Here is a 16,719-nt window from a genome sequence, read left to right as displayed (position 1 = left end):
ATAGTAATTGTATCATTTCAAATCCAAAGTGTTGGAATACAGAGCCCCCCCCAAAAAGGTCACTGTCCCAATACTTTCGGAGCTCACTGTAGGTGTACCCCTAATGCAATTCAAAAGTCTAATACATCCACAGTGTGATTTCAACAGATTTGTTCTTATTTCGTGTCAAATTAGCCAATTATTGTCTTTTGTTAAAGTTAAATAACAAAATGATGACCTTGTTTAGCGTTATCTTGTCCAAATACAGCATGATGGCACTACTTGTATCCGTTTGTATCACTGTCAATGGGGGACTTTTATTTTGAAGGCAAACCGCAAATTCCACTATTGTGGCTAAGCCTTATTGTGGCTAGTGCTGTGGTTGATTACTACTGCCTGAATCAGTCTTGTTTTCATGGAATTAACTTTTGTTGGAACATCATCTCGCTTCAACACTTGCTAAACGGTGGGAATAACAGGACTGGAGTGGGAGGTTGAATGACGATACATTATTGTATATTCAGGATGTAGCTAGTTATGCAATGATTTGTAGCTATATGTTAACGCCAGCTAGCCAGCTGTTTTAACGTTAGTGTAATGTGACATGATGATGGGACCGAGGCCCATCGCTAGCTAGCGTTAGTAGTTAAAGTGTTTGACAGTTAACGTTAGTCAAGCTATCTTGTTGACACTAACTAAGTAGCTAGCGAAAATAAGTTATTGATTTGCGCAGCGTCGACGCTGATTCAAAATGTGACAGTTACAGCTGTGTATTGGGATGTCACGTCAAATAAATAATTTCCATCCTGTGTGAAAATGCGACACTGCTCGTGTGATGGCCTGCCACAACGTTAAGCTTGATTGCCAGTTAGCGATATGTGGCTACAGTTATTAATTAATAAGATACCGATTAAAGACACGTTAGATAAAACTAAAAGTTGTTTACTAATCAAACGAATTTGGAGTAAATTCTAATGGTGAATTAAGCTAGCTAGCTCGTTGCTTGATCAGCTGGCTTGCTTGTTGTGGTCAGCCATGGCAGTTAGTTATGTGATTGTGGTTTCATAGCACGTAGGCCTGTCACCACATCCCCATACAATGTGAATCTGTAGTTAGGAAAATGCTACACAATACTCATTTTTTCCCAGCCTGATCTTGAATCGAGCTTCCATGTAAATAATCCCCGCTCGTCCCTCATCACACAATAGCAAGAATTAAGATTGCTAGCAAAAGTAGCTAGCTACCACCCCCTATTTTCAGTAGACTTTATTGAATGCAGTTCCTAGTATCAGCCCAGCAGATGATATTGTAGCTACACCAACAACAGCTGTACGATAGGAGCTTGGCATGCATGTGCTTTCGGATCTATCATTGTCCTGTCTTGCACACAAGTCTAAGATTACCAAGCGTCTGCTGGAGTGGTGTAAAACTTGCCGCCATTGGATTCTGGAGCATTGGAAGAGCGTTCTATGGAGTGATGAATCACGCTTCACCATCTGGCAGTCTGATGGACGAATCTGGGTTTGGCAGATGCCAGGAGAATGCTACCTTCACCAATGCATAGTGCCAACTGTAATTTTTGGTGGAGGAGGGATAATGGTCTGGGGCTGTTTTTCATGGTTCAGCTAAGCCCCTTAGTTCCAGGGAAGGGAAATCTTAAAGCTACAGCATATGGCGTTCTAGACAATTCTGTGCTTCCAACTTTGTGGCAACAGTTTGGGGAAGGCCCTTTCCTGTTTCAGCATGACAATGCCCCATGCACAAAGCTAGGTCCATACAGAAAGGGTTTGTACAGATTGGTGTGGAAGAACTTGACTGGTCTGCACAGAGCCCGGACCTCAAACCCATCGAACACCTTTGGGATGAATTGGGACACTGACTGCAAGCCAGGGCTAATTGCCCGACTTCACTAATGTTCTTGTGGCTTAATGGAAGGAAGTTCCCGCAGCAATTTTCCAACATCTAGGGGAAAGTCTTCGCAGAAGAGTGGAGGCTGTTATAGCATCGAAGGGGGTACCAACTCCATATTAATGCCCATGATTTTGGAATGAGATGTGTGACGAGCAGGTGACCACATACTTTTGGTCATGTAGCATATACGGTCCACTGAAAAGGGTTCTCTGAATACTGTGGGCTGTAGTTTCAGTCCAGTGTGCTGCTGCATTCCTCTTCCCCTTTCACCCCTCCACCCACATAGCCACACATTCATGCTGAAACGCCTCAGACTGACCTATTTTAGCTCTTACACAATTCCTGCCATGGCAGATTGTGCTGCTACATCTCCAAAGCTGCTTACAAAGACCCTAAACCAGTAGTAGGTTTCTATTTTGCCATATCCCCACAGTTTGATATGTTCTCTGCATTGGCTTCTTGTGCACTGTTAGCCCATTCTTAGATGGTAATGTAAAACATATACCGTCTATTCACAAACCTGTCTGCCGCCCAGTGGCAAAGCTTGGATGTTAAAGGAGTAGGCTCGCCTACACTCCTTAACAGTACATTCGTGGGTACAGTCTGTGATTTGAATATGAATATAAGCCTAAATGTCGTATTTATTTTTTACTACAATGCTATAGGTTACATGAACTGAGCATCATCAAACCGTCATCATGAGGAAATACAACATAGAAACCTAGAGATAAGACATGTTAGACTTCCTATTTCATTGGGGTCAGTGCATAGCAGAACAGCCTGGGGAGTGAGCAAGTGGGCTGTCCATTATTTCTGCTGGTTGGTTCCCATACATAAAGGACAGTCATCCTGTCAGAGACTAATCGTCTAGACTCATACTCAACCAGCTGCTTTGGACAGCACCTCAAAGAACAGCTCACATTTCTTGGGAAACTTTCTTCCTCGTTCACTATAAATATTTTGTCTTCCCTGGGTTAGTGTATAGACTAGGTCCACACCCCAGTTGTCTCTACGGTTGTTTGATCATCCATGCAGGCCTTGGGTCTGAAGGAGGGTGTCAGGAATACATAGTTACTAAGCCAACATCTAAGGCTACTGGAAACCTGATAGAAACCTGATCTCTAAATGTATTTCACTTCATCTGAGTGTTTCAGTGCCTCAGTTCAGTTAATCTCCACTAGTCTTTATTTTACTGAGGTGACTGAGGGCTGTGCTGTTGTTGTACATCTAACCTCTTGACCTCTACAGCTGACTTCCTGTTATGACTGTGTTTCTCATGGTTTGTGTTAAGACTGGATAAAAACGGAGTCTTGTCATCCATCAGTAGGCCTATCTCACTATTTTGTGTTGATTGGATGAACAGTCTTATCGTCTAACAGTATCTCACTATTCCCACTACGCTGGCAGTGGGAACTACCCGCTTTATCATGCTGTTGTGCTGTGATGCAGAGTAGCATGCAGCAGCGATACAGAAAGCTTATGTTGACCAGTGTCAATCTTGTTCCTTACTGACCCATTACAGTTATGTGTGGAGATAGACATGCTGCAGGTCCTTTCTAACCTATGTACAGCAGAGGAGGCTGGTGGGATGAGTCCCTGGAGGGCAGGTTCATTATAATGGCTGGAATGGAATCAATCATCAAATAACATTTTATTTATAAAGCCCTTTTTACATCAGTGGAGTGCTTATACAGAAACCCAGCCTAAAACCCCAAACAGCAAGCAATGCAGATATAGAAGCATGGAGCAGATGTCAATGGAATGGAGTCAAACGGGGTTTCCGTATGTTTGATACCGTTCCATTAATTCCATTCCAGCCTTTACAATGAGCCCATCCTCCTATAGCCCCATCACTGTTTTTAATTCTTATCTTTGAGACTTGTTAGTAAGTCAGAATTGAATGATATCAAAATGTATTTGGCGTCATCTCAACTCTCTCTCCTCTTTCTCTCCTTCTACAGGTGAGTGGCTAGTCCGTCACGCCGAGCCTGCGTTGCCATGGACGCCTGTGCCCGTATCCGAGGAGTTCCTCTCAGGACCAGAGCCTCCAGGAAAGAGGTTTGAGTCAGAATGCCATCTTCTGATTGACTGATCGATTGGTTGATTTAATATAATTCTTGATGGCTTGGTGCTGTGTGTGAGGCCGTTCATGTGTGTAACCTAAGTTAACCTCTAATTGTGTGTAGCTGGTGCGTGACGACGGGACTCCGTGTATGAAGAGCCTTCTGAGCAGCAGAAAGGAGCTGTGCAGCATGGGATTGGAGCTGCAGACCAGAGACACTCCATGCCTGACTGAGGTATGTGTCACAGCTCTCACCCACACTTTGATTATGACTTCATGATATGCAGAATTTCCCTGACGTCCCTTTCTTCCCTCAGATCCATTTTGTGTGTTTGCCTGGCCACTCTGAAGGGGAGGATCTAACTCTACAGGTGACAGTTACTGCACCAGCTCTGACTTCTGTAGTTCAATTAATGTCTTATTAATTGATGTTATTAATGTGTTATTTGTGTGATGTTCTGTCCCTGTCCCCAGGCCCTGTCTTCTCTCCCGGGGGACCTGGCGGAGCTGCTGAGGTCTCTCCACGTCACCAGCCTGAGAAACGAAGAGGTGCTGTTACTGAAGGACAGCAGGAGATCAGCCGACAGGAGGGACTCTTCTACTCAGGTTAACATGACAGGAGAGGAAGTTTCTAATAGGTAAAGGGGAGAGACTGTGTTTCTCAGGTCTGTAGACTGCTTCAGAGGAAATACGGTATTTCACAGGTAAATAAGAGTTCAATATACAGTACCCTTAAAGTTTGAACAAACCTACTCATTCAAGGGTTTTTCATTATTTTTACAATTTTCTACATTGTAGAATAATAGTAAAGACATCAACACTATGAAATAACACATGGAATCATGTAGTAACCAAAAAAGTGTTAAACAAATCAAAATATATTTGAGATTCTTCAAAGTAGCCACCCTTTGCCTTGAAGACAGCTTTGCGCACTCTTGGCCTTCTCTCAACCAGCTTCTTGAGGAATAGTTTTCCAACAGTCTTGAAGGAGTTCCCACATATGCTGAACACTTGTTGGCTGCTTTTCCTTCACTCTGAGGTCTAACTCGTCCCAAACCATCTCAATTGGGTTGAGGTCTGGTGATTGTGGAGGCCAGGTAATCTGATGCAGCACTCCATCACTCTCCTGCTTGGTCAAATAGCCATTAGACAGTCTTTAGGTGTGCTTTGGGTCACAGTCCTGTTGAAAAACAAATGATATTCCCACTAAGCGCAAACCAGATGGGATGGCGTATCGCTGCAGAATGCTGTTGTAGCCATGCTGGTTAAGTGTGCCTTGAATTCTAAATAAGTCACAGTGTCACCAGCAAAGCACCATCCCACCACCACCTCCATGCTTCACGGTGGGAACCACACATGTAGAGATCATCCGTTCACCTACTCTGCATCTCACAAAGACATGGCGGTTGGAACCAAAAATCTCAAATTTGGACTCATCAGACCAAAGGACAGATTTCCACCAGTCTAATGTCCATTTCTCATGTTTCTTGGCCCAAGCAAGTCTCTTCTTATTGGTGTCCTTTTAGTAGTGATTTCTTTGCAGCAATTCGACCATGAAGGCCTGATTCACGGAGTCTCCTCTGAACAGTTGTTGAGATGTGTCTGTTACTTGAACTCTGTGAAGCATTTATTTGGGCTGCAATCTGAGGTGCAGTTAACTCTACTGAACTTATCCTCTGCAGCAGAGGTAACTCTGGGTCTTCCTTTCCTGTGGTGGTTTCATCATAGCTCTTGATGGTTTTTGCGACTGCACTTGAAGAAACTTGAAAAGTTCTTGACATCTTCCGCGTTAACTGACCTTCATGTCTTAAAGTAATGATGGACTGTCGTTTCTCTTAGCTTATTTGAGCTTTTCTTGCCATAATATGGACTTGATCTTTTACCAAATAGGGCTATCTTCTGTATACCACCCCTACCTTGTCACAACACAACTGATTGGCTCAAATGCATTAAGAAGGAAAGAAATTCCTCAAGTTAACCTTTAACAAGGCACACCTGTTAATTGAAATGAATTCCACCTCATGAAGCTGGTTGAGAGAATGCCAAGAATATGCAAAGCTGTCATCAAGGCAAAGGGTGGCTACTTTGAAGAATCTCAAATATATAAAATAGATTTTGATTTGTTTAACACTTTTTTTGGTTACTACATGATTCCATGTGTGTTATTTCATAGTGTTGATGTCTTCACTATTATTCTACAATGTAGAAAATAGTAAAAATAAAGAAAAACCCTTGAATGAGTAGGTGTCAACATTTTTGACTGGTACTGTAGTTTTCAAGCTGATTCATAGGACCTTCCTTAGGCTGTGTGCAAAGGTCTGAGAGATTGACCAGAACCAGGTGTAGAGATTTCTGGGATAATGTGGCTGCTTGTTTTCTCACCAGTGATTGCCACGTTGTCTTGCCTTGTGTCTGCTAGTGTTCAGTCTGGCTCTGCAGCTTTGTGGTTACATTGTTTGTGACTGACAGACATGCAGACATGTGACAGACAGATAAACAGAAAGGCAGTACAACTCAGCCCCTCTACCCACGGTGGCCAAGATAGAAGTGGTGCATAGTGTTCTATTCTGCATATACAACAACACATCAGACCACAATCAGACATGCAGACATAACAGGGCTGTCCCAGTAGAGCCCCTCTCTCTCTGTAAGACACCGACAGAAGAATAGAAAACTCCTGTGTGAATTCCTGTGAGTTTACATATCCAGAAACACTCAAATGATTAGAAAGCTTTGGTCTGATGCACTCCCGGACATGGCAGGCACCGACAGTCTGCAGACTCTGTTTACCAGTGGCAAGTGTTCTAGTTTTTTATTCCTCAAAGAGCTGATTGTCCCTTTGCAGTAAGAATCAACAAGGCAGCCAGCAAACTGAGTCTTTTCTCTCTCCTCCACAGCAGCAGTGCTGGCTGAAGGCGGTGTGTGTTCTGAGACCCAGCCCCAGCCAGGCCATTGTTGGTGTGTTGGGGGGCCTTCTGGGGCGTTACACTGCGGGGGTCCGCTATGCCCTGGAGCTCCAGGCCCTCCACAAGGGCACGGCTGAGTCCTGCCAGCCCGAGGACGATAACACCAACCAGTCTGTGTCGTCCATCGAAGACGACTTTGTCACCGCTCTGGAACACCTGGAGGAGGAGGACAACTGTAGGTTCATCACAACTATGTAGCGGGATGTTCAATAGAGCTTGATGTGTTCATTTACTGTTGCATAATCTGACGTGTTTTTTTAAAATGAAGACATCCTCGTTTACCACTGCTCTCTATCCCTCGTCTCTTTCCCTAGCCAATGGCTCTTATCTCCATGGAAACCAGCGTGATGTGGCCTCCCAGACTGTCCCCGCCCACAAGAGAAACAAGGATCTATCAGGTTCCAGGATCATAATCAGCTCTGCCCCCAGGAAGTCCTTAACCAATCGCAGGTCTCCCCCAGAGGTGTCCATTACCGTACAGCACTCCAGAGGAGCAGAGTCCCAGTGGACCCTCTACAGCCCAAGAGCCCAGCTCCCCTCCCCCACGCGACCTGTCAGCGAATCAGAGGAATCGGACGGCTCAAGCCCTAGTCCAATCATCTTTCTAGATGAGGTTGGCTACCAGAAGAGTCTCAAAGCGACACTGGACATCCCTCAGATCCCTGGGGGGCCAACAGACAGGGTGGAGGACTCTGACTCTGAGGTCAGCGAGTTCTTCGACAGCTTTGACCAGTTTGATGATCTAGATGAACTGAGCTCAGAGAGCTGTACACTCACTCTTCCCCTAGACCCGACATCCTCCATTTCCCCCACCGGCCTAGACCAGAAGAAGAAGTACTCTGAGGCTGGTACTGGCAAGTCGGGGTCCAAGAAAGTGTCCCGAAGCTGTTCCACCATGAACCCCCACCGTTTCGACCAGCGCACCCTACCGGCCAATGTGAAGAAACCCACCCCGCTCAGAAGCCCCCTTCCCCCTGGCTCTCCCTTCGGATCCCCTGACTCCCCCCGGCCGGCACGGACCTCCTGTGAGGAGAGTGGAGGTCTTCTCTTCAGCCCTGTCAGCTCCTCTGCCTTCAGCCCTTTGGGAGACGGAGGAGCTCTGGATTTCTTCTGGAAGACCGTGGGAGAGGTAGGAGACGTGTCAGAGCTACGGAAACCCCAGGACCTTTGTACCCTCTACAAGACCTACTCAGACTTTGCCAGCAGTTTGTCCAAGGAGATCCTGGGCTCCGTGTGTGGATACCAGTCTCCCGTGGACCTCAACGACAACAAGAACCTGAGCTGTGTCTGTCACAAGGAGTTCCAGAACCAGTCTGGACACGTCATGAAGCTGTCTGAGATCCAGGAGACGGTGACTCTCTCCAAGCTGCAGCAGAAGCCCCAGTCTCTGAAGGACGGCATCCAGAGGTTTGCTACAGACTTGGTAGAGATGAGTTTGGGCAGCGCCCTAAGAGACCTGCAGAAGGGAATGTCCTCCTGCACCACCACGCTCTGCCACCTGGCCGCCAGACTCACCTCGTCTGTCTTCCAGATGGCCTTCCAGGAGATCGGCATGCGCCACGCCTACGTCCTGAAGGAACGGGCCATCAACGGACTGGCTGGGTTCCTGGTTGGAGAGGCGGTGTCAGGGGCTCTGAAAGACTTCCTGATGGTGAAGAAGCAGATGTTCAACAGCACGGTGACGCAGTTTGCCGCTGACCTGGCAGAGGAGCTGGTGTTTGAGGGGATGATGGAAGTGTGTCAGTTCTCCCATCCCTCCACCCCCCTCACCCCCAGCGATTGGTCCTTCGGGGTGGGGGAGGACGACGATGAGGAAGTGGTGTCTTCCTATGCCTCGGACCTCTCAGAGTCTGTCCTCCAGGAGGCCTTCATAGAACTGTCCCAGGCTGATGTTGCCTTCAGTACCCAGGCAGCCATCAGTGTCTCTGTGGACAACATCTGCTACGTCAGCGCTGTCGACACACACACCTGCAGTACCGCCGCAGGCCACCAGGCTTTCCACGTTAACCCAGCTGAGGAAGGCCCAGGTCCATCAGGCGAGGATGGCTGTACGGTGAAGAAGGCGCTGTTCTGTGTGTCTGGAATGGCCAGCTGTGTACCGGTCCCCCAGGCAGGCCAGGCCATCTCCCACCTCCACGACTCAGAGGAGATCTGCCAGTGTAAGACCAGCCCCAAGAGGAGCTGCAGCTCAGAGAACAGAGTGGTGACCACAACCTCCTCTGATGCTACTGCTGCCACACAAACTGACCTGCTGTCAAAGACCCGCTTTCACAACTTCTCTGGCAACATGGTGGATATGATAGTGAGTGAAGCATGTGAACTGATGACTGCCACGAAGATGAAGAAGAAGGTGGATGACTGTGCCGACTTCCTTTCTAAGACCATAGTGGGTCGGGGACCTCCATCCGGACAGGAGGGTAGTGTCACTGACCAGACCTCCCTCTACTCTCTCCACCCTCCCTTTCAGACCCCAGGAGGAGTGAACTTTGAGTCGGGCTCCAAGACCAGCAGAGCAGTCGCTGAGACCCTGCCTGTGATGATGAACACTCTAGATGTGCCAGGGTTGGAGATGGGAGGCTGGGGAGGCAGGAAGATGACCACCTGCGAGGAGATGGTTCCCAGCCCTGGTCACAAGTCCAACAGGACCCCTGGTACACCCCCCTCGACCCCCCAGCAGCCCAGCGAGGTGTCCCAGGAGAAACAGATCAAGCAGTTCTCCAAGAAGCTGAAAGAGAAGCTGGCCAAGGAGTTCTCCACCGCCACCCCTCCTCCCACCCCACACTACCAGCCAGGGCCCGAGCCCAAAGAATCCACCTCTGAGTCAGACAAGGCTGACTTCATGCTCAAACTGATGAGGTCTCTGTCTGAGGAGGCTGACGGGAACGAGGAGGAGGAGGAAGAGGGTGGAGTAGAAGGGGTTAACTCTGTAACTGAGACAGGAAGCCGTATGCAGCCAGAGCTCAACTTCTTGGATGGAGGACACAAGATGGCCGACAAGGGAGCACTCCATTACGCAGAGCGCCTGGCGTGCCACATCGTCTCCATGGCGACAGAGATAGACACCCTGGGAGGAGTGGAGGATGGAGGTAGAAGGATGGTGAAGGGCAGGGAGGAGAGAGACAGCGTGGCCCAGTTCTCAGCGCAGACCCTGAACACGCTGTGGATATACGCTGGCGAGGTGGCGGGAGAGGTGATCAGCGACGTGAAGAGGATAATGTGGTCAGGACAGTGTCGCCACAGTGCGCTCACACAAGGCATCCAGGAGCAGTCGGGGGAATGCCCTCACCACCACCAACCCCAGCCCAGTGAACACAGCAGGGACTGCGGGGTGGGTCGTCTGGCTGAACAGTGGTCCAGTGACCTCCTCTCGTCTGTCCTCCACCCATCCACCTCTACCCCCAGCTCTGGCCTATCCTCTGACTACCCCAGCTGTGAGAGTGTGACAGATGAGTACGCTGGCTATCTCATCAGGGTGCTAAAGAAAGAGGGAGGCAGCAGGGAGCTGGTCCTGGATCAGTATGCCAGCCGTCTGGCCTACCGCTCCATCAAACTGGGCCTGGCCCATGCTGCCCGCAACATGAAGAAGAGACCCTCCTCCTCCAGGCACCACTCCTCCAGGAGGCTCCAGCAGAATGGCTGCAGGGGACTCAATGCCGAGCCATCTGTACCCAGGGACGAAGCAGGGAGAGTGGGATCTCCTTCCAGAGACATTGACGATGGGAGCCAGAGGGAGTATATGGAGCTGGTGAACTTCGCAGAGTCGTTGGCGTGCAACATCACCTGTGACGTCACACGCAATCTCTGTGTGCCGTCGGTCCGACTACCCAAGTCCCGGACTGACTCGTGTCTGTATAAGAAGTCCAAGCTGGAGGACATGGCAGACAGCCTGATCAGGAACTCCTTCTCATGCCCCCTGCTGTCCAAGGAGGGGAATAGCAGGCAGTACCACAGCACAGGCAGCCTGTACGATGGCGGCTACAGCAGTGGAGTCATGGAGGTTAGTTTGGTTTATTTAATATTTGTATTTGAGTAGGGAAAGATACTGTTAACATGGAGACATTGAATTAAGAAGTCTGATTCATTCTATCATCATTGCATTGTAGCATCACATCAGCTTGCTCTAATTCCCAGCGTTTGTCTCTGCAGGTCCTGGAGCACTATGCCAGGAACATAGTGGATGACACGTTGGAGATGGGCCTGGCCTCGGCAGGAAACCCAGCCCAGCAGGGTCCATACAGACACCTCCACTCTGAGAGGCGAGCAGTGGGCTCTGCACTAGGGGAAACAACCTGCCCATACTGCCAGGTCAGGAAGTCTCTGTTTTCTATGGATTACTTATGAGGATCTAGCACCCACCATTCTTTGTTTAAGGTACAGTCTTTGAGTATGCATGTTGTTTGTTATTCCAGGTCAGGGAGTGTCTGTTCTGCTCACGGCCCAACAGGCAGCACCTCCTCGGGGGAGGAGCAGGCCAGAGGAGGAGGAGGAGGCTGGAAGGGGATGTGGGGGTGTGCAACCTGGAGATCCCTGAGATCCACATCAATCTGGACCGCAGGGCCGTGTTCGCAGAGGAGATGGTCACTACGGCGATGGAGGGGGCCAAGCGCGAGCTGAGCAACACCAGCCTGAACGCCGACAGCGGGATCGGACACGACGGGTACAGCTTCGCCGAGAGCCTGACCGCCGAGATCATGACGTCAGCACTATCCAACACACGCCAGAGCACCAACCTCAGGTACACTGTGACAACGTCTGTATGACAACACCGGTATTGAAACCATGGAACATAACTACCTTCCAGTGCCTGCATTATAACATTGGCTGAAATAGTACTCACACACAACTACTTCATGTTTCTAAATGATTTCTTTATTCAGACGAAGGGTACTGCTATGGGATCCCCCATGGCTCCTAACTATGCTCATTTGTATGTGGGTTACATGGAGAAACAGTCTATTTTCAATCCTCTCAAAAATGTTTTCTTGCCTAACATTATTATGTGGAAACGGTATATTGATGATATTTTTGTTCTATGGAGGGGTGATGCAAAACAGCTCCAGGCGTTTCCATGCTTTTCTTAACCGTTGTTCTGAGCACCTGAGATTTACTATGCAATCTGACACGTCAAATCAGTTTTCTTGATCTTATGATTTTGTGTGAGGATAATGTTCTATGCACTGATCTTTACAGGAAACCTACTGATCCTAATAGTTTGATGAGGGTTGATTGCTGTCACCCGCTTCCCTTGAAAAACAGTTTGCCCTACAGACAATTCTGTCCAATCAAAAGAATTTGCAAAAAACTATCAGATTTCGACAGAAATATGACTGAGATGCAAAGAAAATTCAAGGAGAAGTGGTACAAAAATTGTCAGATTAATACTGTCATTGAGAAAAATCCAAAACAAATCGAGACATCTCTTTCAAGGACAGTCTCGCAAAATAAGCATTCTTGCGTTCTTACTACCCGCTATTCAAAGTGTTCTGAACAAATTAAGGGAATCGTTCACAAACGGCACATTCTAAGATCCGATGACAGTATCGGTAATGTGTTTTCAGACCCTCCCTTGGTCGTATTCTCGCGGGGCAGAAATCTCAGAGACCAATTGGTACACTCTGATTTACCACCCCAAGATATTCCTGAACAACGTCTATTTGCGCCTCTACCGGCTGGAAACTACACGTGTAATGGCTGTGCTCAATGCAATGGCACTTACAAATGTAGATCCTTCAAACACCCTCAAACAGGGAAACCGATCCATATCAAAGGCGTTATCACATGCTCCACTAAGGCAGTTATTTATCTTATACAGTTGCAAGAAAAAGTATGTGAACCCTTTGGAATTACCTGGATTTCTGCATAAATTAGTCATACAATTTGATCTGATCTTCAGCTTAGTCACAACAATAGACAAACACGGTGTGTTTAAACTAATAACACACATTATTGTATTTTTCTTGTCTATTGAAGATACAATTTAAACATTCACAGTGTAGGTTGGAAAAAGTGTGTAAACCTCTAGGCTAAGGACTTTTCCAAAAGCTAATTGGAGTCAGCTAACATCAAATCAAAGTGTATTTGTCACGTGCGCTGAATACAACAGGTGTGGACCTTACAGTGAAATGCTTACTTACAGGCTCTAACCAATAGTGCAAAAAAAGGTATTAGTTGAACAATAGGTAGGTAAAGAAATAAAACAACAGTAAAAAGACAGGCTATATACAGTAGCGAGGCTATAAAAGTGGCGAGGCTATAAAAGTAGTGAGGCTACATACAGACACCGGTTAGTCAGGTTGATTGAGGTAGTATGTAGATATAGTTAAAGTGACTATGCATATATGATGAACAGAGAGTAGCAGTAGTGTAAAAGAGGGGTTGGCGGGTGGTGGGTGGGACACAATGCAGATAGCCCGGTTAGCCACTGTGCGGGTGCACTGGTTGGTCGGCCCAATTGAGGTAGTATATACATGAATGTATAGTTAAAGTGACTATGCATATATGATAAACAGAGAGTAGCAGCAGCGTAAAAAGAGAGGTGGGGGGTGCACACAATGCAAATAGTCTGGGTAGCCATTTGATTACCTGTTCAGGAGTCTTATGGCTTGGGGGTAAAAAATAGTCCAATCAATGAGACGGGATTGGAGATGTTGGTTAGAGTTGCCCTGCCCTATAAAACAAACTCACAATTTGAGTTTGCTATTCACAAGAAACATTGCCTGATGTTTGTTTATTTATTTTATTTCACCTTTATTTAACCAGGTAGGCCAGTTGAGAACAAGTTCTCATTTACCACTGCGACCTGGCCAAGATAAAGCAAAGCAGTGCGACAAAAACAACAGAGTTACACATAAACAAACGTACAGTCAATAACACAATATAAAAAACGATATACAGTGTGTGTAAATGTAGTAAGATTAGGGAGGTAAGGCAATAAATAGGCCATAGTGGCGAAATAATTACAATTTAGCATTAACACTGGAGTGATCGATGTGCAGATGATGATGATGTGAACCATGCCTCGACAAAAGAGATCTCAGAAGACCTGAGATTAAGAATAGTTGACTTACATAAAGCTGGAAAGGGTTACAAAAGTATCTCTAAAAGCCTTGATGTTCATCAGTCTACGGTAAGACAAATTGTCTATAAATGGAGAACGTTCAGCACTGTTGCTACTCTCCCTAGGAGTGGCCGTCCTGCAAATGCTCAATGAGGTTATGAAGAATCCTAGAGTGTCAGCTAAAGACTTACAGATATCCCTGGTACATGCTAACATCTCTGTTGATGAGTTTACGTTACGTTAAACACTAAACAAGAATGGTGTTCATGTGAGGACACCACGGAAAAAGCCACTGCTGTCCAAAAGAAACATTGCTGCATGTCTGAAGTTTGCAAAAGTGCACCTGGATGTTCCACAGCGCTTCTGGCAAAATGTTCTGTGGACAGATGAAACTACAGTTGAGTTGTTTGGAAGGAACACACAACACTATGTTTGGAGAGGGGAAAAAGGCACAGCACATCAACCTCATCCCAACTGTAAAATATGGTGGAGAGAGCATCATGGTTTGTGGCTGCCTCAGGGCCTGGACAGCTTGCTATCATCGACAGAAAAATGAATTCCCAAGTTTATCAAGACATTTTGCAGGAGAATGTAAGGCTATCTGTCAGCCAATTGAAGCTCGACAGAAGTTGGGGGATGCAACAGGACAACGACCCAAAACACAGAAGTAAATCAACAACAGAATGGCTTCAACAGAAGAAAATACGCCTTCTGCAGTGGCACAGTCAGAGTCCTGACCTCAACCCGATTTTAAAATGCTGTGGCATGACCTCGAGAGCAGTTCACAACAGACATCAAGAATATTGCTGAACTGAAACCGTTTTGTAAAGATGAATGGTCCAAAATTCCTCCTGACCGTTGTGCAGGTCTGATCTGCAACTACAGAAAACGTTTGGTTGAAGTTATTGCTGCCAAAGGAGGGTCAACCAGTTATTAAATCCAATCACATACTTTTTCCACCCTGCACTGTGAATGTTTATGCGGTGTGTTCAATAAAGACATGAAAACGTATAATTGTTTGTGTGTTATTAGTTTAAGCAGACCGTGTCTGTCTGTTGTTGTGACTTAGATAAAGATCAGATCAAATTTTATGACTAATTCATGCAGAAATCCAGGTCATTCTAAAGGGTCACATACTTTTTGTTGCCACTGTAACGTGTCCTTGTGGTAAACATGATTTGGGTAAAACGAAGCGCGAATTAAAAGTATGAATCTCGGTGCATCGTAGCACCATTAGGTGCAAAAACTCGACGTACCCTGTTGCGGCCCACTTTTTGGAAGCAAACCTTCGCTATTTCAGCATCGAACACGTCACCCTGTCTAGGAGAGGGGGTGACCTTGACAATTTATTGTTAAAACGAGAGGCTGCCTGGATGTTTAATTTACAGACCCTTGCTCACTTCAGTCTCAACGTAGACTTTGATCTGAAGCCATTCTTGTGATTATTGTGCTTTTCCTATTCATTGTAAATGTTTATAGGCCTATGTAGCCAAATTGTATCTATGATCGTAGGTTATCCATTCATGCTTTTTATATGTTCTATTTATATCTGTAAATCAAGCCACTCCCAGCCATGATTACAGACACCTGTGTGTCCTTTCAAAGTATATAAACTAGTGACCCGCAGTGTTTGTCATTATACCCTGATGAAGACAGCTTGTCTGTCAACGTTGGTTATTAGGTTCAATTATTGCATCTGAGCTCCTAGAGTGTGTGGCTCTCCTTTTTAAATTTAAGACACAACACCACCACTCTGTGACTAGCACTGATGTTGCAGAGTACAACCACATGCGGAGACAATTCCTGTAAGTTTCCATGACTGTTCACATGGATTTCCTTATGGGTTAACTGCAATGGTTAGTAATAGGTAAGGCAAGTTCTTGTGACGCACCATATTGGGCATTTCATTGTAGAGTGAGTCCAAACATTTTTTATTTCCATATTTGACCAGATTACGCAACCATAGTAAAGGAGCCAAGAAGGGGTTCACCATCTTGATAACTAACTATTCTCTGAGTCCCTATGTTGATACTGTTACCAATTTGTATTTCTATGTATAAAAATTCTTTATTACTGTGTCTGGTTCCCTCCCCTGTCCCTGTGGTAGTTTCCCAGGCAGGGAGGCCACAGAGTCCTCGGTGTCCCAGCAGCTCAGTCTGAGTGTGGGAGACGACAGCCTGGGCAGCTGGTCCCGCCTCAGCTTCGAGGACGAACACCCTGACGAGACCAGCAGCTTCCTGCACCTCAGCGACAGGTAGGAAACACACCGAACATCATGTAGTCTCAAACTAATCTGCTCTTTTCTTTTAGTTTCTCTGAAGGCTAAATTAAATGTCTCTAGTCTAGATTAGCTGACTAATGATTCACCTCTTGAAACACTTCTCTATTGTCTTTGAGCACTGTTGTCTCTCTCACACCAGCGAATGACTCTAACCCATGTTCAATGTCCACAGATGGATTGATATGAGTAGTAGAGCTTTCGACTATGGTTGTGGCATTCAGCCTAGACTTAAATGAATGCTGAAACTAATGAATGGAAGTCAGTCATCACCGTTTTGGCTACACTGCCCATGAGAAATAGATGTATTTTTCAGTCGAGAGGTCAAATGGTGTTTCCCATGTCGTTTTAAGGTGACTGTGGTGATTTTAGTGATTAGCTGGTTTGATCCTGTGAGACTGAGTTGAGATCGGTACAAGACCGGTTCCTCCATGTTGCCTGTCAGGCTGACATTATCAGGCCTCTG

The 16,719-nt window shown here is 46.5% G+C and overlaps 1 protein-coding gene across 5 annotated transcripts in view; it reads left to right on the top strand.

Annotated features, from left to right (window-relative positions):
• The first annotated feature begins 352 nt into the window (after positions 1-352).
• Positions 353-16,719, top strand: part of LOC139546565 (A-kinase anchor protein 11-like) — a 64,605-nt gene continuing 48,238 nt past the window's right edge. For 4 of the 5 annotated variants that reach the window (XM_071355099.1, XM_071355098.1, XM_071355096.1 and 1 more), the window contains exons 1-10: positions 353-445; positions 3,852-3,948; positions 4,077-4,187; positions 4,270-4,323; positions 4,427-4,558; positions 6,850-7,093; positions 7,233-10,915; positions 11,065-11,223; positions 11,328-11,653; positions 16,083-16,229. In XM_071355099.1, coding sequence (XP_071211200.1) covers positions 3,889-3,948; positions 4,077-4,187; positions 4,270-4,323; positions 4,427-4,558; positions 6,850-7,093; positions 7,233-10,915; positions 11,065-11,223; positions 11,328-11,653; positions 16,083-16,229 — 4,916 coding nt within the window. In that variant the 5' untranslated portion in view covers positions 353-445; positions 3,852-3,888. The remainder of the gene's footprint in view (positions 446-3,851; positions 3,949-4,076; positions 4,188-4,269; positions 4,324-4,426; positions 4,559-6,849; positions 7,094-7,232; positions 10,916-11,064; positions 11,224-11,327; positions 11,654-16,082; positions 16,230-16,719) is intronic. The other variant, XM_071355097.1, reaches the window with a different exon arrangement.

The sequence above is a fragment of the Salvelinus alpinus genome, chromosome 20, assembly GCF_045679555.1.
Source record: "Salvelinus alpinus chromosome 20, SLU_Salpinus.1, whole genome shotgun sequence".
Classification (NCBI taxonomy): domain Eukaryota; kingdom Metazoa; phylum Chordata; class Actinopteri; order Salmoniformes; family Salmonidae; genus Salvelinus; species Salvelinus alpinus.
The sequence above is the reverse complement of the archived record's forward strand: the minus strand, read 5'-3'. Positions and strand labels throughout refer to the sequence as shown.